This window comes from Dama dama, chromosome 18 (assembly GCF_033118175.1).
Source record: "Dama dama isolate Ldn47 chromosome 18, ASM3311817v1, whole genome shotgun sequence".
In the NCBI taxonomy this organism is placed as follows: domain Eukaryota; kingdom Metazoa; phylum Chordata; class Mammalia; order Artiodactyla; family Cervidae; genus Dama; species Dama dama.
Window position 1 is genome coordinate 106366955 of NC_083698.1, and position 22517 is coordinate 106389471.

Sequence of the window (22517 nt, forward strand, 5' to 3'; positions counted from 1 at the left end):
GGAACAAGACCCTCGGATCAGAAGCAGAGCCCAGCCCCTGTGGTGACCAGGACCAACTGCAGCTCAGGGCAGCCCCAGAGGGACCTGCGGACAACGGTGGGAAACAGCAGTCCTGGACACGGGGGTGAGCTGGAGCCAAAATCCTAACAGAGCAAACCAAATGGGTCAAAGGGAGAGACGTTTTCAAAAAGTCTAAGCGTACTAGGGAAAAAGGTGAGACTCCCTTTAAAATCTTGGAGTAGGGAAAGCCAAATGATAGATTTAACTACTTCTAAAGGTTTTCTGTTTTTGTTTTGTTTTTTAAGTTTGCTACGGGATTTTTAACAAACTGGAAAGAAAACACTGCAATTCATCGCAAAAAAACTAATTCCCTGAGTATATAAAAAACTTCAAGATATCAAAAAGACCACCAAAGCCAAAAGGATAAAAAGAGTTCAGAGAAAATAAAACACAAGTCTCTTAATCATATAGAGAAATGCAAATTACATTGTGCTAGAAACCATTTTACTGATTCAATCAATAAGATCAAAGTCTGTTGTTTAACACACTCGGGTGGCTGGGCTCGAGGGAAACCGGCACTCTCACTCTGCTGATGGATCTTTAAACTGGCAGACCTCCACACGGCGGGTTGTTGGGCAGGACCTGCACGCAGCGGACCAGGCTACCCTGCGCCCGTGGGAGAGAACGCACGGGCCCACCACGCAGGGCGATTCACTGTGCGCCGTTCCCTGAGTGCTGACCTCCGGGGGCCGCATCTGACACGGGAGAGGACGGCACAGCCGTCCAGAAAGGATTCAATCTGCAAACCTGAGTCCAGAGGGGGGGAGCCGAGTCCAACGGCAGCACGTGAACAGGGTGGCTGGAAAAGAATGTGTGTGTACAACATCTGCCGGAAGAAACTACAGAGAGACACAGAAGAACTAAGAGTGGAAGCAGCTCCCTTACAAGGGAGTGAGGACAGGGGAGACTTTCCTGGACAGCTCTGAATGCTATTCTGAGATACACGCGTGTAAAGGACGACTGTGAAAAACAATAGCTAAAAACACAAGCCAGGTGCTATTATTTGAAGTATTTTGCACATAGAAGTAATAAATTTAATCCTCAAGACTGTATGTTATTCCTATCATACAAAGAACAAAAAGCACAAAATGCTATATTTAACGGGTATGTTTAGTCATTTATTTAATGACTTCTTTTACCCAAGAAAAACATATAGTGTGTGATCTTTTGTCAGAGTCAGGGTAAAGCAACGAACGCCTGCAGAACTGATAGGGCCTCACTGGGAGGAACGAGGGGAGCGGCGCGCGGCACACCCGTCAGGCCAGGGGAGCCGGCCTCAGTAAGCACAGCCCCCGTCTCGCCCTCTCCCCAGCATGAATGACAGCACGATGTGCAGGCTCAGGGTTCATCCAAATCACTCTGGAAAAGCGCAAGAAGATAACTCCTGTGATAATGTTTAAAAGGAGCGTCCTCCTGCCTTGGCTCATTTGTACAAAAAGGTTATCAAATGCTGCAGCCGCCAACAAGTTGGAGGGGACGTTCCACCGATTCCAAGAAGGGCTCCCACCAATTTTCTTGCTATAGTGATTTCTGAATGCAATTTACAGTATTCTTAAGCAAGAACTGGACATATTTTATAAAATGACCACGTGTAAGTAAGTAAAGGGGAATTAAATGCAATTCCAGACAACTTCCCTTGTGGCTCAGCTGGTAAAGAATCCGCCTACAATGCAGAAGAGGGGTTCTATCCCTGGGTTGGGAAGATCCCCTGGAGAAGGGAAAGGCTACCCACTCCAGTATTCTGGCCTGGAGAATTCCATGGACTGTATAGTCTAGGGGATCACAAAGAGTCAAACATGACTGAGCGACTTTCTCTTCACTTCACCTCAACTACTTCAAGGGCTGTGTGAAGACAAGGCTGCCAAGCCCAAGTAAGGTATTTCATAACCCTACAATGGCTGGGGTAGCAAATAGCTGGCTTCTGCAACTATTAAAACTATCAAATCATCCATGTAAACTACGTCAGGAGCGTGGATAACAACAGCGAGGACGTGGAAGATACAATGATAATTCTCAAAGTCTACTTCAAGGTTTTCTAACTTAAGATAACTAAACCACTCATACTTCACACACACACAACCATTTCCAGACCAAGATACGCATCACATAACAAATTATGTGCTATAAAAAGTAGATAGAGCAAAAACTCAAAATGAGGCAAGATGTAGTTGCTTGGGCAGGCTAATTAACACTACGAGGTACCACTGGACAGAGGGAAAAAACTACAAAAGGTGGACCCAGGAACTCTAAAAGGACAAAGCAACATGAGCCACCTTAGCACAGGGACAAAGGTGTTAGGCCACAGATGGCCAGCTGCTCAGAAGTCTAACAGAAAAAGCTAACCTGTATTAAGTAAACCCTTCTTATTAGGAACCAGGAGGTATGAAATGTATTCTCACAACGCATGCCTCCCAAGTCGCTGGTACTCTTTAAATTGTACTTATACCTGGAAAATGTACTAAGAAACCTCATTCTCCAGCAGAATCAGAAAAATACAGGAGTATCATATGTATAAATTTCATTAAGAACATTTAATGCTTTACCTATATTCAAATGCAGGTGTTTTTAAAATCAACTTATTTAGAGGACCCTCTCCCCGACTCCAAACACCAGACTTAACACTCAACAGATAAGAATAGATACATAAATACCTTTTTAGCAACCTGTGTGATCTTAGTACCCTTGGCACTGAAAGCTCAGGGTCCTAACTACTGAACTGCCAGGGAATTCCCTTTAGTCAATTTCTTATTTGACAAAACCTGTCCATCAGCATGGAGAATGTTGCTCTGGGCTACCAGCTAGTTCACAGTGGGTTTCATTACAAAACCACCATAAGGTTAGCATGTATGGAAAAATCACTGGCCTGTATTCCAAGTTAGGGGAGACAGTAGTCCCAACTTAACATGTGCAAAAAGACTTCAGAGCAACCTCAAGCAACAAATTAAAAAATACCAATACTTTGATTCTAACATATTTTTCAGTCATAACTGTTAAGATTAAATGACAGATCCTAGTGGTAACAGATGACAACACTTTCCAAGTTGATTTAACACATAATTCCACAACAAAGATAGAAAATGAAAACGTACAATAACTGCACTTACGATGTAGGAAGCAGTCATATTTAAAACACCGCCTACAGAAAAGCGTGTGAAACGAATGCAAGCTCTGCTCCCTCTGGACAGACTTGGCGTTCGGCCCGTCTATGTTGGGGGTGCACTCAGGAGGGAGCGCGCCCGGGAGCTGCTGCTCCGTGAGTTCTTTGTACCTGACGTCAACCGAGAGAAAGGCACGTGAGGGTGACACCAGAACCACATTCTTGAACACAGAAGTTTCCACAAGCTTTCTATGATTTACTTTGGATATTTTATCTTGCCTAAAACACAGAAAAGGGTCTGGCCTACAGCAATCTTCATTTAGATGAAGAGCCAATTACACATTACACATAGTATATCAAGAAACATTCACAGATGTTATTCAGATCTGTCATGAAAAATGTTATTATATTCATTAAAACAAAGCAAGCATGGCAGTAAAATTTCTGTGGGTGTCCAGAGAGATTTCCTCTTACACGCACTCCTATAAATTGTGTGTGTGCGCACGTGTGCACACTCACACACACTTCCATCTATGATGAACGCAGCCCAGGGTACCACAGACACACACACGTATCCGTCCGAGTGTCCCGCAGACACTGAACGCGCAGAGCAGCAGCTTCACCAGCTCCACCAGCTCCATCTCTAAAAACCAGAATGGTGAGTCACGTGCCACACACAGCAAGGCCGTCTCCAAAGAGCAAACCTTACTTTTCCTTTAACTCTTCCGCTGTGCCCTTATCTGGAAACATTGAGGAAATAGCTTCAAAAATTTTATCAGAAGGAAATTTCCGAGGTGGACGGCTTTCTTTATCTAAACAGGGAAATGAGAAAGGAAAAAAGAATGAAAGTGAACAAGCTCACCAATGCTTCCTTTTGTCTACACTTAATGCGGATTTCTCAAGAAATTACCAATTCTGTGTCTCTCTCACTTCTAACCTATTTTACAAGTATCTGGAATGCTGGTAGGTCAGACAAAACTCAAAATCAAACATGCAAAGTTTCAAGTGCACCGGGAGGCAGAAAAACCCAGGCTCTGATCCCAGCTCAGCACCGCCTGCTGCCGTGACCCTGCCCCGTCACTGACCCCCCGCACGTGTCATCTGTGAAACGAGGGCCCACAGGATCGCTAAGGCACCGATTCTGAGAACAGGACGCTTCTCTGAAACTGCAACTTCCCCCAAAATTCTTCTATGCTGACTTCATAATGAGCTTTGTCAAGTCTCTTCCAACCCCAGCTCTAAGTTGGGACCCTCTAATTTCTCTGGTGATCCGTAATTAGTGTGCAAGTTACAGCATGTGCCCTGGGGTCAGTCAGAGCTGGTTTCCAAAACAGAACTTTCTGGGTTCTCTTTCTTCCCAATGCTGTGATCTTAAGTTACTTCACCTCACTAAACCCATCTCAACTATAAAGTGGATCTGAGGATAAAATCCACTTTATTCCATATGGAATATTAGGAGGATTAAATGTCTATATACATATAAAGTGATATAAATTGACAAGTGTATGACCTGCATATAGTCAAAAACTGATGTTACATATTACAGTAATTACGATAATTGTCTAGGGAAACCCAAAACCTGTACATTCCTTTGCTAGCCAAGGAAATAAAAGACTCACAAGTGTAGGATGAAATGTTACAAACAGTATTTTAATTTTGATTATACTACCCCTGATGTGATATTTAACAGAAGAAAAAAGAAGGGAAGTTTACCTGTACTTTTTTTGAAAAACGCTGTTATGGCTACACACAAACCTAACAAGACAGATGTACCTTCTCGACTCTCCTCTAGATCTTTCTGTTTTTCTTCTCTGTCATCAGGATCCTCTCCATCATCATCATCATCATCGTCATTGTACTGACCAAGAGCGTTCACCAGCTCCACAAAAATTTCATCATTTATAAACCCACATTCTGAAAGTCATGAAATCAAATATCAGATACACACAGAAGTACACCATGCTTTTTTCTAATTTGTAAGAAACAACTGCAGCATATCAATCAGCACTGTAACACCACAATTATTATAAAATTTGGGAGAAAGGTCATTTCCAGGACTGGCCTAAGGCAAAGCTGGAAGTAGAATTTACCCTCAACACCAGTCATTTTCACAAGTTTCCAGTGCCGGAGACCACAGCCTAACTCTCCAGAAACTAAATATGGCCTTCGCCTCCTTCTAAACAACGTATCCACCAGACTGCGCTGTCCACTTGTGAAGAGACCACCCGCCTGCCAGGCACTTTAATGGTTCTCCTGTTAAAGCACGAAGCTGTGATTCTAATGACAGGACTTTCAGGTCCTGTGGCGGCCTAGCAGAGAAAGTCATTTTGATCACAAGGCCTTTTGGAGTCCATGTTACATAAGCAGGGCTCTAATCCTAACCCATTTCATTGCTAAAGAATCTTAAAATCTATATACCTTGAAACAATTCTATTTAATTTGCATGTGACTGACAGCTTTTTAATAACCAACTATGCATAATTTCCAAGTGGCAAATACAATCCTTCAATTTAAAAATAAATAGGGAAAATACTGAAAATTTTAGCCCAGGCCAATCCAGCAGTTTTAATTTTTAAAAAATCTTTTTCATACTGACGTTTGAAAAAACAAATCAAAATATCAATTCTCTGGCCCCTTTTCCAAGACAATAAACACATGCCTCACCTCTATCCCCGTGTACTTTTCCATCATAATTTTTTATTAGTTCTTCAATGAAAGTCCCATCCTGGTCTAAAACTTCATCCCCCATGTATGGAATGTTATGTAAAACAGTTTCATCTTCCACCTAAAAGTGAAAAAAATAAATATATTTAAAAAGTAGACACATCCTAAGTTTTTTAAAAGCAAATGTAATATAACTGAAATACAGTATTTTTTCATAAGCAGATGTCCATACCCGTTTTCCAGATCTAAAATAATAGCTGACTCTAAAAGCTACAAAGAAATAAATGATGCTTCTCATCAATATCTGAGAAAACTGTTTACAGGAAAAAAAAACTTAAGAAAAAATACTGTATTATGGAATCAGTCACTACAATTTACCATCACTTCATGTCCCTCTGAGACAGGAACACGCCACAAGTTACAGTGTGGCCCATCACCCATTTGAAGACGTGTTCCTGCTTCAGACATTTAAAAGCATCTCAGGGTCGACAAAATACAGCTTATCAAAGCCAACCATAAATAACAATGCCCCAAAAGGAAAAAAACTAATTAAGTGAGGATTTCCAAACTTCACTTGATCAACTTATTGACAGTCAACATAATAAATTCTAGGCACGTAAAATATAGATGGTTCATTACAGGTTATGCCAAAAGGATTTACTCTCATTCATAAAATAGGAACATTCTACAATAACAAAATGCTTCAACGCTATGAACAAGACATATCAAACCTGATAGTGCTAATAAAGATGACAGATGAGATTATATCAAGGTTTGGAAGATACCAGGGAAGAAAGAGGGTGCTGGTTGAGCAGGAAAGGGCTAGTCAAAGAAAGTTCAGAGAGGACACAGGACTTCAAGAAAACAAGGGACAGGAAGCTGATGTTCTTGGGGGAAGAGAACTTTCAATAAAAAAAGTTAAAGAGTAATTATAGATAAAGACACAACCTTTCTGAAGTCCATATCTAAATAAGGAGACTAATTTAAAACAAGGATAGGTCTCAGTCTGAAGAGGCCTTTGAACAAGGTATTGATTAAAAACAGAATTTTAGAAAGAAATTCTGGTAACAGAACAGACTGGCTAAGATTGAAGAGAGGAAACGGCAACTATTTAAGTGTGAGGTGCCTCAGGCTGGCCCATGACTGATACAGAGGAACAGGCTGGGAAAAGGCCGGGACACACAGGAGCTGCCAAGTAGGAACACACAGGAAATAGGAAAAAGCAGGGAATTTTTCAAACAATTCTTACATAACAAATCTAGGGCAGGTGCAGAGTTCATAAAGATAATGGTACCTTTGACCAACAAAGAAAAGGCAGACTGGGAGGAAAAGTGCACATGGGGTATAAAATGAAAATGTACATATTAATACACTGTTCTATTCAGAGACAACCTCATATACAACTACTGAGTCTAGCTGCCAGCACACCTCACCAGCACTAAACCCCACTTAAAACTGGGAAAGTTCATTATTTTGGACACAAGCCAAAATTAGATGACAGCTGGCTATTTTTTGTCTTCACAATTACATCCATAAAACCTTTGTACTGTAGGACATACCCTAGCCATAAAAAAGAAGAGTCTGCCTAATCTGGCTTTCATCACTAGCAAAACCCATGTCTGATTCATAAATAATACTGACAACTTCGGAGGAGGAGATGAATTACGACTGGAGGGTTGATAGAGACACACTACTATCCATAAAACAAGAGGGACCTATACTCAATACCTTGTAATAATCTATAAGGAAAAAGAATCCAGAAAGGAATCAGTTTGCTATGCACTTGAAACTAACACAACAGTATAAACTGACTATACTTCAATTTTTTCAAATGGTTAAAAAGATTTATTGCCAAGTTTAAAACACTATATTCCTTCAGAATTTCAGTCTGTGAAAATATGAGCCCTCTCAGAAGTTCTTGCAACATGATTCTCAAACCAAATGTTTTTGAATAAAGCCTTAAATACACAAATCTACGCAATGGCAAAAGAGAATCTCAAGTTTACCTTTAAGCCTCCACTGAGAAAAGTTACTGAGGATGTTATAAACACCTATTTATTGAAAAATCCAGCAGGCAATTCTCTAAAGTAGGCTCACCAAGGACTTCCATCAAGATTTCAATAGCCCTATTATTTTATATAGCAAGTAAACTATAAAACCATGTATTTTTAATTTGACAAAACAAGTCAAGAATGCACACTTTAACTTCTCTTTTGTTCCATCCTCTCCTTGATCCTACTTCCATAAAGAATTAAATACTAGCATTTCATAACAAAAGCTATTGTGCCAGTGTTATCTGTGGAAAAATAACCTTATACTGAGACTATTTCATAGTGTAATTATCAATTAATAACATGCTGCCTAAAACTGTTCTAAATAATAAGTTCTCACTTAACAAAATCTCAAAGTCAGACTGAGATTACAGGATACTAACATATTTAAGAACAAGAACTATAAGCTTCATCTTTTAAATATATTTTAAATCCCAGGTATGGTTTTTGCTTAATACTTTCCCTTTGGAGGGCTTCCACGGTGGCTCAGATGGTAAAGTGTCTGCCTGCAGTGCAGGAGACCCAGGTTCAAACCCTGGGTTGGGAAGATCCCCTGGAGAAGGAAATGGCAACCCACTCCAGTACTCTTGCCTGGAAAATTCCATGGACTGAGGAGTCTGGTAGGCTACGGACTATGGAGTCGCAAAGAGTCGGACACAACTGAGTGACTTCACTTTCACTTTCCCTTTGGAGAATGTTACTTAAAAGAAGTAAATAAAAGCAAAAAAAAAAAAAAAATTAAAAAGGACTAAGAGCAACATCAACACGGCTTAAAAATACATATATTAACCGGTTTAAAAAAATTACTCCAAGTGTTCCCATTTCAATAGCTATTTTTACTTATACTATCTTGAAGTATTTCTACAAACAAAACTAGTGGAGGTGACAGAATCTCACCGGAGCTATTTAAAATCCTAAAAGATGATGCTGTGAAAGTGCTACACTCAAAATGCCAGCAAATTTGGAAAACTCAGCAGTGGCCACAGGACTGGAAAAGGTTGGTTATCATTCCAATCCCAAAGAAAGGCAATGCCACAGAATGTTCACACCACTGTACAATTGCACTCATTTCACATGTGAGCAAAAACATGCTCAAAATCCTTCAAGCTAGGCTTCAAACATAGACAGCATATTAAAAAGCAGAGACATTACTTTGCCAACAAAGACAAACTCTGCCATCTAATCAAAGCTATGGTTTTTCCAGTAGTCATGAATGGATGTGAGAGTTGGACTATAAAGAAAGCTGAGCACTGAAGAATTGATGCTTTTGAACTGTGGTGTTGGAGAAGACTCTTGACAGTCCCTTGGACTGCAAGGAGATCAAACCAGTCAATCCTGAAGGAAATCAGTCCTAATATTCATTGGAAGGACTGATGCTAAAGCTGAAACTCCAATACTTTGGTCACCTGATGCAGAGAAACTGACTCATTGGAAAAGACCCTAATGCTGGGAAAGATTGAAGGCAGGAGGAAAGGGGGACGACAGAGGATGAGATGGTTGGATGGTGTCACCAACTCAAAGGACATGAGTTTGAGCAAGCTCCGGAAGTTGGTGATGGACAGGGAAGCCTGGTGTGCTGCAATTCATGGGGTTGCAAAGAGTCAGACACAATTTAGTGACGGAACAACAAAATCTTGACTTACCTTGACATGAAAATTATGCTTTGGTTAAAAGAAGTAATTACCAAATAAGAAGACACATTATTTACATACCATGAAATTCTGCTGTAGAGGAGACCAAGAATACATTATTGGTACTGAAGCAACTGCATTCAGAGTCTTTAATGGGATGACTTGCGTTGGAAAATCCAAATCACTGGTCACTGAACACTAGAACAGAAAAAATAGAATTGACTCCTAAGAATAAAAGGACAACCTGAAGCCTCAGTCATCATATTATAAAGAGATGCTGCCTACTTACATCATTTTAAAAAGTAAATTTCTTTACCTGAGACAGTAAGTTGGTAAAAACCAAAAAGCCATTCTCTCCTCCTTTACTTAGTGACCAAAAAAGCTTCAGATTTTGAAAATTTTCAAAACCTTCCAACACCTCCCATATTTACCAGTACCAGTAAGAATCAAATATTATATTTATGTTGGCCTCAGATTAACTGCTCTTTGCTTTCACCATAAATTTCCTACCTCACTGCTTAATTTTGCTTACATCTCAACCACATGAAACAATAACATAAATCTTACTAAATAAGAATTTAGAAACTTGTTAGGTTCACCTTTATCTTTACCTTCCCTTTTTAAAAAGTCAAGTGTCTGCTGATATTATCAGATGATACACTAATATAAAAGGTAGTAGATGTGAGTTTCAATCACAACAAAATGGATTCAAATTAATTCTGCAGAAGTGTAATCCCTAAACTATTAATAACAACAGCTGATGTCATTAAGCACGTTCTATGTGCTAGGCACTATTCTAAACACTTACATGTCTCATATCAGTCCTCATCACAGCGCTGTAAGATGGGGACTATTCTTAGTGCCCATTTTACAGGTGAGAAAACTGAGAGAAAGGATACGTAACTGGCCCAAAGTCAGACACGAGTCAGGGCTAGAACTTAAGCCCAGAAAGTCTGACTCTGGAGTCCCTCTTCTTACCCAATACACACACTGTCAGGATACCACATCTCTAATACCAGTTAAGTGCATATATTCCCCTGAAACATTATACCGTATTTCATCCAATTTACAATGACATGAATTTTAAAGCACACCATTACCTTCTGTATCATTAAGAAAATAATGTTGCCAATTAAACTATAACACAATACTTTATCATAGTGACTCTAAGATGCATGCCAGTTTCAGATGTTAAAATGTTTAGAAGTTTGCATCTTTCACTTGATGAAATACGGTAAAGATCTGTGTCCAAAGACCACAGCACTTCACCCTGTCTAGGAATCCAGCCTCTCTTAAGGAGCTCCAAAACCCATGGTCAGGTCTCCAGAGCCATCTCAAAAATGCCCTTGACAAATAATCCATGAAAACAGAGCAAAAAGAAGTAGAATTGAAGTAGTAAAATGAAACCAAAAAAGTCATATCTATACGACACACATAATTATTAAGTGTTTCATTTTTATCAAAGAAGATTTAAAAATAGCAGGGCTAGATTTGGTGAAATCAGAGTGGAAGTCTTTGGCCTCCAGGCCCACCTGGCCCTCAGCATGTCCTCAGGCCAGGAGGACAATCTTCCAATAGTCACAGTCACCCAGCACAAAAACAGTTCCTTCCTCAGTGGAAGGGAAGGTTTAAAGATAGAACAGTTAGGAAAAACTGTGACAGTGGTTAATCCATTAATTTGCTTTCCAAAAGGGCAAAGATCAAAGGTGACACTAGAGAGCTCATGGCTCAAGTAAGTAAGACAGTGTGAACAGTGACTAAGCTCCAGAACCCGCAGTCCTTCCCCGTTTCCTCCCCTGGCCTCTGACACCATCCCTCATGCGTCCGTCCAGTAATCAGAGCAGTTAACATTTATTGAGCACGTACTATGTTGCAGGCACTGTGCTAAGTGCTTCATATGCATTACCGTAACCACTCCTCATCTTAGCCTTTGGCATCGCGACTGCACGAGGAGGAGGCAACTGAGGTTCAAAGAAGTTAAATAACTTGCCTGGTCAGAAAGACAGTCAACTGCCAAGCCAGGATGGAAGCCTCAGTCTGACTGCTACACCCGGGAGCCTCGTCCGTACGCTCCAGCCCTTCCCGGGATGCTCGTGCCATGGGTGCTATACGCCGAGCATCTTCTCCCCCACCTCCTCCTCTTCCCCTCTTCCTACCACATCTTCATTCCTTCTTCTTAAGTTACTTAACCAGCTAACAGTGGGGCAAAGAATGGCTGAAACTACAGAATAAAGTGATATACACTGTCCAGCGGTTTTAAGTTCAAAACAATTTCAGTCAGTCCTTGCAAAACAAATTGGAGTTTTTGAATTTTGTTTTACATGTGGTGGAGGCAAATTAATTCAGTGACTTTAATTCAGAAGACTGGTCCCCTTTAAAGCCTGGGGGACAAGGGGGAGCGGCTGCCTCTCCAACTCCGGCAAACCCAAGGTCACACTCGGAGGAGGAGGGACAGCTGCGTGTCCTACTCAACCACCAGACAGGAGGGGCACGAGCCCCGCCCCGCCGGGCTGCCCGGCGTCGTGAGGATGCTGAGTCCACTGAACGAGGTCACGTCTCCGTGAACACACAGAACTTAGAGAAGCGCAGAAAATGAGATGGCAGAGGCTGCAGCACTGGGTACTGTCTCCCACCCACACCTGCCACACCCTATCACCTAGACCTCAATTCTCAGCCCTCAGTGTTACCAAGGGGCTGGAGATACCCTCTCTGAAGGCAAAAGTGGCTGTGGCAGAGCGTGGTGCTACGTCTGCCTCGCAACAATACTCAGCACAGTGTCTCAAAAAAGAGTAGGCACTCAAAAAATGTTCCCGGAATGAACCGACTGCATTTGCTGACTTTTCCCCGATGGAGACTTCGACTTCCATTTCTTTTAAAGCTACGAGAACACCTAAGTAACAAATCGAAGGTCTATACCCACCTCGTTATCTATGCATTATCTCTAGAAACTCTATCCCATTCTTTAACTATTAACTAAAAACCATATCCCTTTCGTTTATGAAATAATATTCAAATGCAAAAGCATTTGCTGGTAAAACAAGTTTGGGAATTCTTATTCATTGACTTACAGGAAAATTACTCAAAAATCCCAGTTACTTACCAGTAACTTTTTTTCTTTGAAAATGTATCATCCTTGACAGTTTGTTATCAAGTCTCACATCACTCAGAGGACTGAATAGGACTTTGACCTCCTGGGTCTCCACAGCCTTTTACCTCATCAAAGCCTTGGGCTCAGGAACTCACTAGGAGACCTATATATCAACCAATGAAATTCTCTAATTCTAGGTCCAACTTGAGGATCACACAAGGAAGCTGTTGCAGGTAATCCATCAACGATGGTAAAGAAAGAAAATGACTACATGAGTTATCAAGGATGCTACATTTTCAGAGAAACACAGCTTACTGGTAAGTGACCAGGTTCCTCTGAGGATGGATAGACTTACATCAACCAGCTGGTACAATAGGCGACTGTGTGGCTGGACCACTGGGAGCTGGAGAGGGAAGTCAAGCCAAAAATAGGAGTTGTAGGAGTACACAACCAAACTGAGACTCTTGGCAGAAGGCTGGTTCCAAGTAAAAACTGTGTTATGGAAAATCGTAGAGGGAAGAGCAGGTGAGTGGCCTGCAGGGAAGGGAAAGAAATTAACACACCCTACTACGTGCCGAGCACTGTGCTAGACTTTACCAAAGTTAACTTCTTTAAAATTCACCACTACCCTAGGAGGCAGGTATGACTCCCCCTCTTACAGTGGGACGTCCCAAAGGGCATGGCCACAGCCGTCCGGACTCTCAACAGTCTTTACATTAGGAGGGTTGAGGCCAGCTTCCGTACAGTGAGGGGAAAAAATACACTCGGTTAACCAAATTAAAAATACTCTTGGATCCTGGTTGGTCCACTCAATTCAAGCCAGAGACACAATGAACTGTTGACATTGTCTAATATCCTTTAGCTTTTCCGAGCGAAAACAATAAGGACTGTCTCACATCTAAAGTGCAGGAAAGAAAGTATTGGCTGCCACCCAACTCCAGGGGAAAGCTGAGGGTGATTTCTGAAACTACTCATATTCCTCACGGTTTCAGCAGAGACAAGATGATACACCAAGTTTTAAATTAGCTAGCCCTCTGGTGAAAATGATAGTGTACATAACTTAATTTCAGACTGCTTTCATGTGAAGGAAGTACTGAAGAGAAAACTGGAATGAGGTTAAGTATCAAGTTTGGGTCAAGAAAAGCTCACAGTAGAAGTGAGCTCCTAACAGGGGTTAGAAGGATTAGGAGAAGGGTGGCTAGAGGAGGGAAGGGTGGTCAGAAATCAAACATCCTGATGAGATCTTGACACAAAGACCTTTACAGTTAATAAAAGCAGCTAATCAAGGTCGTGGGAGCTAAGGAATACAAGAGTGGTTCAGACCAGACTGTAAATTATTTCCTGTTCTGGTGCTGAATATGTGTGCTGCAGAGCCGCCCAGACTAGAGGAGAAGCTCCGCCTAGCGACACGAGGCTCCTGCTCTGAGCTCACTTGAGAACAGAAAGATGTCATCCTACAAGCATCCTCTGGGCGGGACACGGGGGCATATATAGCATTTCACAGAGAACAGGTAACAACAATTACCTTCACATTACCTGTGAAGGGCAATGGCAGGATGTTGGGACCTTAAAGCTCCTCCCTGCATCTGAGCTCCTGAGTGAGGAGATCACAGATCTATAAATCTAGTTAGTATAGTAACTGTTAGAAACCCAACTCTGGTCTGAGTCTGAAGGGGGTTGTAAGGGTAAATAGTCCCCTCTTAATCTGCAGTTCTGCTAAAATCCTACAGATCAGAAGCAGAACAATTAATAGTCACAGGACAAAAGTTGGCAGGACCACAAAAACACCCAACACAGCGTGTAAGGCAGGTAACCAGAGTCCTGCTTGTCCGTGAGAGGCAAACTCAAGTACCTAATTCAGTAAGGGTCCTATGAGAGGTAAATAAAGATCACTTCTATCACTGAAAAAAAAAGGAAAGAAAAGAAAAACTAAGAAGCAGAACAAAGAATAAAGCCGGTTTCCATCAGCTGGGGCAGCAGGGGTTGAAGCGGAACCAGGACAGTCCCAGGACCTCGGTCTCAGAAGCGCGAGCTCCGCGCTCAGGTGCTGAGCTTGCTCCGTGGCCGCCAGACAGGCCAATTCTGCTGATCTTTGCAAAACAGAAGCATGACTCTCCCCAGCTGCTCACAGATTCATCATTTAGTGAATGACGCTAAAACAACAGAGCTAAACAGAAAAAAATCAAAAATGAAATCTCCCCACTTACTCTTTATACAACAGGAAACTCCTAATAGGGTAAATGATGTTAAAACACAAAAATGAAAACAGAACTAGAAGGAAAGATGGGTAATCTATCATCTTGAAGTGAAGAAAGGCTTTGTCAGCCTTAAAGAAACACAAAAATCAAAAGAAGAAACTCTAATTAACTACATATACATTTAAAACTTCTGTACAACCAAAATATATCAGAAATAACATCAAAATGGGGAGAAAAAGATCTGCAGAACAGATGATTAAAACCTAGTATTTATAATATAAAGTCCTTAAAAATCATAAGAAAAAGTTCAACCCAATTTTAAAAGATCTGAGCCCATAACAGCCAACCCATAAAAGAAATACAAACAACAGATACTTAGTTTTGCTGAAAAAAGGAAGGCAAGCAAACCGCAGTAGTGTTTTACCTATCACACTGACAAAGGTTAACATTTTACGTTGGGAAAACAGAGAAAGCCCTACTATTATGAGTTGGTGAAGAGTGTAAACAAAAAACTTTTGGGGATCAAAAACTTTGTTAACATCTATTAAAATGTTATATACACATATCCTCTTGACCTAGTAAAACGTTTCTAGAAACTTTTCCTACAAACTTACTCAAAAGATGTGTAAGAATACTCACAGAAATGCTAACTGCAAAAGGGAAAAATAAAAACCTAAGTGTTCATCAGTTATGAACAGGGCAATCAATTATGGCAAAGCCACGGGACCAGGCACTTGCACTGGTGAAGAATTGTAAAGTGACGGCCCCAAGTGGCAGACATGTTTTATCTGGGAATAATTTTTTTAAAATAAAATACATCATCATTATTACTAACATGTTACAGAAAAAGAAATCTGAAAGAATCAAAATCACAAGGGTTCAACTACAGGGTCCTTTGTCTCCTGTTTCATATATTTCTGTGTTACTTGAATTTTTACAGTTAATGATCTTCTTTTTATAATGATCTTCTAATTAAGAAAAAGATTTTTACAAAATTTCACTAACCCACAGATATTCCCGGGGGCTTCCCTGTGGCTCAGATGGTAGAGAATCTGCTTGCAATGCAAGAGACCCAGGTTCGATCCCTGGGTCAGCAAGATACCCTGGAGAAAGGAATGACAACCCATTCAAGTATTCTTGCCTGGAGAATTCCATGGACAGAACTCTGGTAGGCTACAATCCATGGGGTCACAAAGAGTCAGACACAACAGAGCAACTAACAACACACAGATATTCACATTAGCTGGTAAGAAAGTACCTTATCAATTGCCAAGGTAGCTCATGAAATCTACCCATCCCTCCCAAAAGGTACTCAAATTATATACTTTTACAAAATCTAGTAAGAGCAAACAAAACAGAATCCTAAGCAGTGGATTTGTCAATCCATAATATCAAGCTAAATTATGACACAAGTTCTAGGCCTAAAAAGTGTTATTTCTTCAGAGCAACAACAATTTTTAACACTGTAGACTAGACAAGCATTTCTTTGGGCTTTGGTTCATTCTGTTTGTTTTTAAGACAATTGTCAAAATTTGGTTTTGCATTTTGAGAAGAGACTTTGATCTTTGTAATAGTCAATTTAACAATTTTTAAAACCCAAACTGTATACAGTGTTCTCACAGAAAAACAGCAAATTAAACACAACTTCTGCTAATTAAACACAACTTCGGCTAGTTTATTTCAGATCACAAAATAAACATTTGATATTTTTGAAAAGTTCACTTTTAAAGTTAAGATATATCATCTTAAGTTTCAAATATGAACTCAAACGTAAGTATATGATATATCTTTAATATACAATAATAAAATAGAAACTCAAACAACATACGTGATCTTTCTTTTCTTTAAATAGTCTTTTTGGAAAAGCATAAAATGCTTATATTAGCTTCCTTTCAAAAGAAAAGTAACACCTCCTTATGGTTACTGAAGTAACGTTCCATCTAGTTCCACTGAAAGAAAGCCAGAAAGAAAGCGAAGGCTGTCATGATTTGAAAAAGTTACATGGGCAGGAAGGACTGGCAGAGTTAATACAAGACTCAACCAACTAAGGGTTAAGAGAGACAGACAGCAGCAGAAAGCAACTAGAAACCAGTTCCTTGAGGAACCAAGAAAGGACGGATATGCTCAAGCTGAGAGTTAAGACACTCACGTGGGAGCACCCCTCACCTCTCTCTAAGACATGAGAAAAAGGGCCCAGCTCCTTGAACACTTGCTCAAATGCTGAGCAGGACACACTGGTCCTCTAACGTTCAAGTTCACAAAGGAGAGAAAGCACGCGACTGTGCTGGAGTGAGGAGTAAACAAGATGCCAGTACACACTGGGTACACCAGCATGTCATTTTTCTTTGCATACAGTAATTTCTATTTACAATCAACTGACAAAAGTACATGACCATGTCAATAAATGATGCAGTCAAGTGTTTACAGGTAAACAAGTTTTTTCTTCCCCTTCAATAAAAAATAAGCCCAAATTGCAAACTCATGAAAGAACTCATATGTCCTGCATTACAACAGAAGCCTCCCCCTACAAAAAAAATTCATTTGCGAATATCAAGTGATAGGTGATGAACTTAAAATTCTAAGATATCACTAGGAAGAGCAAACCTGTATGTATGGAAAAGTCCAGTAGACTTTTAGTTCTCCACGAATGTGGGAACCTGGGGGTCCTTCTGATGCTGCTTGTATGTTAAACATTCTGAAGAAGCCCCACTCCTTTCATAAGTAAACAAGACACAGAATTCTTACAAGAACACAACATTCTCCTGGAAATCTAAAAATGCATATTGGCAGGATATTTTTAAACTACTACACCAATCACACCAGTTGCCCAGAAGATGGACATCATTTGAGAAAGCCTCCCTTTCAGTCACAATTTGTACAAGTAAAAAAAAATCTTGATATGAAGAATCAATGAAGAGGAAAAGCGCCTTGTGGTTTTTAGCAAGAAACGGAAAACGTACAAAAGAAATGCATTAGTAAGAACTGCAAGAGTAACTCAACCAGCTTCTTCATTAAAACTGGAAAAACAGACACACTACAGGGCATGGCCACTAACATACAGGCTTAGAGAAGATAGAGTTCTTTACTGACTGATAAGACAAAGTAATGATGTTACCAAGAAAGAAGTTTTTGATAAACAGCCACATGTTACAGCAATATGGTGTATATCCCTTGGCCTGTAAGTATCATTTAATAACATTTTTATGCTGAGCGCTCCTTAAAAAAAGATAAACTGAAGCGCAAAGGAAATAAATGTAAAGTATATATATTATAGTCACTATCTTCAAGAAGTCAGGAGTATTTTCTAAAAGAAAAAACAGACATACTCTGTACTAAAATCCTGTGGGCAACAGTTTAGGTTCTGCAACTTCAACACCACAAACTAAGTAGCCGCGAATCTCCTAAAAGCACTCGTGAAGGAAACAGCAGACTAAAGATGTGGCTGCAGGTCAACTGCAGGGCTCCTTGAACCCAAGTCACTTCATCAGATCAGAAAGTAACCTTGTCAGATTTTCTTTACTAAAATAACCTAGATAAAATTGGTCATTTTAAAACTGAGCGTATCACCTACCTTCTACAAGTACAAAAGGGAATAAAGTATTTGAGTGAATGACTGAAAACTGTCAGTGAATCATCATCATGCTCCAAGAACTTAAACTGAAGACAACCCTTTTATAAAGGATGAGTTTATAAAGATAAGGACTTAATTAAAGCAGTGTCACAACAGCACTTAACAAATGTTCAAAGAAACAGATTTTTCAGGTGTCTGGGTCAACAGGGCAGTCCCAAATTCTGCCAAGCCTTCAAGCCTACTGCAAAGAAAGTCTTTGCAAAACAGGCTAACTTACCTATTTTCTCCCTGCTTCTGACCTAGTTGACTCCAACTTTCAAAGCATAAAAAGGAAACTGATCTATTTTGGAAATGCTCAAACTGAAGAAAAACTAAACAGAGATAGAGTCTTATCTGAAAAGTAAGGAGACTAGACAGAGATCATTAAAGTCCTTTCCAGCCCTAAAGTTCTATTATTTACTATGATAACACCAAAAAGCTTATCACAAACTATATAAATCTTTAGCTTCCAAAAGTCAGTGATGACGGTTTTAAAGGGGGTGGGGGGCTAGGAGGAGTATAAGATGAATCATTTGAAGCAGAATCAGCTGTCAAGAGACGCTCAAAAACAAGCGAGCCTGACCAGGTCAGAGCTCCAGGCAACAAACCCTGAACCCTGAGGCTAGGGGTTTCTTTCCTCCTTTTCCTTCCTATTTTGTGAAAATATTTCTTCTCAACCAGTATGGAGTACTAAGTTTAAAAACCACTTGTTTTTATCAAAATACTAATTTCTTCTTACCATTTGTCCCATAAGCTCAATAAAAAGTTAGGTATCTTTACATTCAATGACTTTTATCTCTACTAACAAAATTAAAAGCAAAATTCAATTAGTAAATATTCATTTGAATAAACTATACTCTTTGATTAACACCAAAAATTGTATCATGAGCAATTCCAGTTGTACATAAATAACGAACTTCAATAATTTCTTAATGTGTCTGAGCAAAGAGTACTCTTTCAGGCCCACATCAGATCACTAGAGCAAGGAAACTGACTTTAAGCCCTCTAAGTTACGTTTCCTCACCCGGGAGTGGAAAAGGGGCAACACAGCCATCACAGTGATTAAATCACAACAGACCTAGTGCCCTGCCAGAAATCACCACTGCTGCGACTTTTATTATCAAGGCAGGCCGGGCTTTTGGCAGCATTTTGAGATTTGTAATGGGTGGCAAAAACAAGTGTTCCATGCATTTCCTACTTTATTTCTTCAAATTTCTAAGATTTTTCTCTCTGGGGAGTAAAAAACAGAGGTTTCTTTTTCCTTCACTTCAAAACTTTCAGAACATCACCAGACAAAACTTGCAAAAGAACTAGTGAGAGGCTACATCCTGATCCCTTTTGAGGATGTTCTAACCAGCACAGAAAGGAATCTCTTTCACCTTTAGTTATGAAATATTTAGTACATTTTATTTACATATGTACATTAATAAGTACATATTAGTAAGTCATTTACCTCAATGTGTAGGTCCTGACCTGTTCCATGTGACTGGAAGGTGTTAATACTTTTTTTCATATAATACATTTTATACAACTGCAAATCAGAGCTTAAAGAGCTGTCACCCGACAAAATTTATAAATAACTAAGAATCATCCCAAGCCATTTTTCACCATCAAGACCATGAACATCATCACTAAAACCACTTCTAGGACCATATCTGTAGCACTGACCAGTCCTTGAAGCCAGTCCATCACATGACCTCAACAGGCCTCATATGACAGCAAATTACTGCTTAATTATCATAATACCATATTGAAAATGTCTACTCGTTGAAAACATCATTTTAGAACAAATTCATTCCATTGTTTAAATGCATCCCATGTTTAGACACCCAGGTCAACAATCATCTACTCCGTGGTGTAATTTAAATTTCATCTCACTTTCTTCCCTCTTTCTGCTTCCATGCCTGTTCAGGTAGCATTTCTTATCATATGCCATGTCTTTCTGTATAAAACTGGCACTTAAGTTGAAACAACTTAACCAAAATCCTACTGATTGGTTCATACTGTGTAAGTTTCTGCCATTTTCTCTTCATCTTGCTACTACTACATTTTAAAGTGTTACCTCATTATAAACCTACCATAGATTTACTGCCTTCCTTGGAAAACAGTAATTTTTTGGAGTGATTAAGATCTACTTCATTCATCCAAAAAAATGCTATTAACAAATGAAATTCTGACCTCTCAACCCCAAGTTCTGAAATTCCCAGTGAGCCTTAGAATTTAAACAAAATGTGTAATAAAATGCTTGTTAACTCCATGAGTATGCATGAAAAAGAAACATTCTTCCAGCATGGCTAATTCATAAGAAGGGGGAGAAAAAAAGAAAAGTGTGGGTCAGAAAGCCGTGCTCTAACTTTTGATCTGATGAGGACATTTAAGAGTATTTTAAGTTCTTTTTTAATGCATAGTCTTACAAAGTCTAGGGATCTATCTAATAACAGTGAGAGTAGAATTCTAAACATCAGAGCTCTGTTATAGGAATAACTAGAAGCCATTAGCAGTTGCACATTAAAGAGAAACAGCAACAAAACAAGGGACATCCAAGATCAATGGTTCCCTCTCAATAACCAACCAACATTCCAACAGCAAAAACCAAAATGCACTGATAATTTGAACAGCGCATGAGTTCACCAACCTCCCTGGTCCCGCGCAATGAGCTCACAGAAGTCAGGATATGCACAGGCTGGATTCTTCGCTGTTTCCACTCTTGGTTTAAGATTTCTGTTCTTTCCAAAATTTTCTGACGATTGGAACTAAACATACTCTTTTAAGAAAAAATGAAGGAGAGAAGAAAAGAAATTGTTCATTGTTAGAAAATTTGTAACATCTCTAATGAAGGTTAAAATTGCATAATTCGTCAAAAGTACCAGGGATATTCCTTCAAAAGCATACGGATTTTACACTAAAATGTGGCTTCCCACATTCAAATAATACAAAAACACAACATTTATTATTTTACTGAGAGTAGAAGGGGAACAAGAAATCATTTTTGTCCTTTGTCAACTGTGTACATATCTTTTTTAATTACAAAGACTTCAGGAACACAGTACCATGAAACACCCCTTTATGCTTGGATCCTAGGTCTTGTCATGCAGTGCACAAAGCTATACTGAAAAGATGGTGATTGCCAAGTAGGCTGAATTAGACTAAAAACTTATCATTTCACTATGCGCATGGTATATTTTTATGTTAGTTAAGACAGACTGAGGACCTCAACTTCCAAGCTTCCATGTCTCTTACAGTAAAAAGGCCACTTTCCCTCTCACACTAAAGCTTATCTTGAGGGCTGTACCGCGTGCTCCCAGGAGGCAGAGGGTACCTTGACTTCGTCAGCGCGCCTGAATCTCTTGAGCTGCCGCAGGCGCATGTACTCTGACTTTACGCGCTTCCGCCAACACACTGGTCCCTTCTCAGACTTCTTCCCAGTCTGGCCCATGATTATTCTAAAAGCAATGGTTTCATATTAAAATTGCTGATCTGACCAGCCTGAATATGATCACTTGTGTTTTAACCCCCAGCAAACTAACCACCAACTAAAGAAATGACACATAATTACGCTCTTGGTATTTGCAAGGAGGGTGCTCATTTGTTCTGGGTTGTGAAGTCCTTAAAAACATTTCATTCCGGGTATAAATTTTTATTTAACATAACTTTTCAAAGACATTTTTATATACAAAGATACTCCACTCCTAAACTGCAGTCATTCTACCAAAACAAGACCCATTACAGGAGTTAATTATATACAGTAAGGAGCTATGAGATTCACACTTGTGGAGTGAAATAAAAATGTAGACACATGTTCTAAGTTTTTCATCATTAAATTAGCTGATATAGGCACAAATAAATGACTGGAAGAGAAATCCAAAAAAGAAGTAAAATCTGCATACAGCACTAAAGGTAGAAAATATACAGAACAATATATGATACAGGTACAAATTAAAGTATTCCCCCTACATGCACTTTCAACCATGCTTCTCACCTTCAACACGGCGATGCAAGTCTGGTTTTACCTGTGGCCACCTTTCCTCCCATGTGGCCTCCCAGAGAAGGCAGGGACTCAGAGGCTCTGGAAGCCCGTTACGTGTGGCATGGGCTCAGCCTGCGGCCCACCAGGTGTC

The 22517-nt window shown here is 39.9% G+C and overlaps 1 protein-coding gene across 9 annotated transcripts in view; it reads right to left on the reverse strand.

Annotated features, from left to right (window-relative positions):
- The window catches only part of EZH2 (enhancer of zeste 2 polycomb repressive complex 2 subunit), a 56305-nt gene that overhangs the window by 11344 nt on the left and 22444 nt on the right, over positions 1-22517 (reverse strand). For 2 of the 9 annotated variants that reach the window (XM_061166006.1, XM_061166002.1), the window contains exons 2-8: positions 21719-21842; positions 21062-21163; positions 9585-9701; positions 5822-5942; positions 4931-5071; positions 3867-3969; positions 3165-3328 (exon numbers count right to left, since the gene is read on the reverse strand). In XM_061166006.1, coding sequence (XP_061021989.1) covers positions 3165-3328; positions 3867-3969; positions 4931-5071; positions 5822-5942; positions 9585-9701; positions 21062-21163; positions 21719-21835 — 865 coding nt within the window. In that variant the 5' untranslated portion in view covers positions 21836-21842. Of the gene's footprint in view, positions 1-3149; positions 3329-3866; positions 3970-4930; positions 5072-5821; positions 5943-9584; positions 9702-12946; positions 13126-13250; positions 13288-21034; positions 21167-21718; positions 21843-22517 lie in introns of those variants that run through there. The other 7 variants (XM_061166005.1, XM_061165999.1, XM_061166001.1 and 4 more) reach the window with 6 other exon arrangements.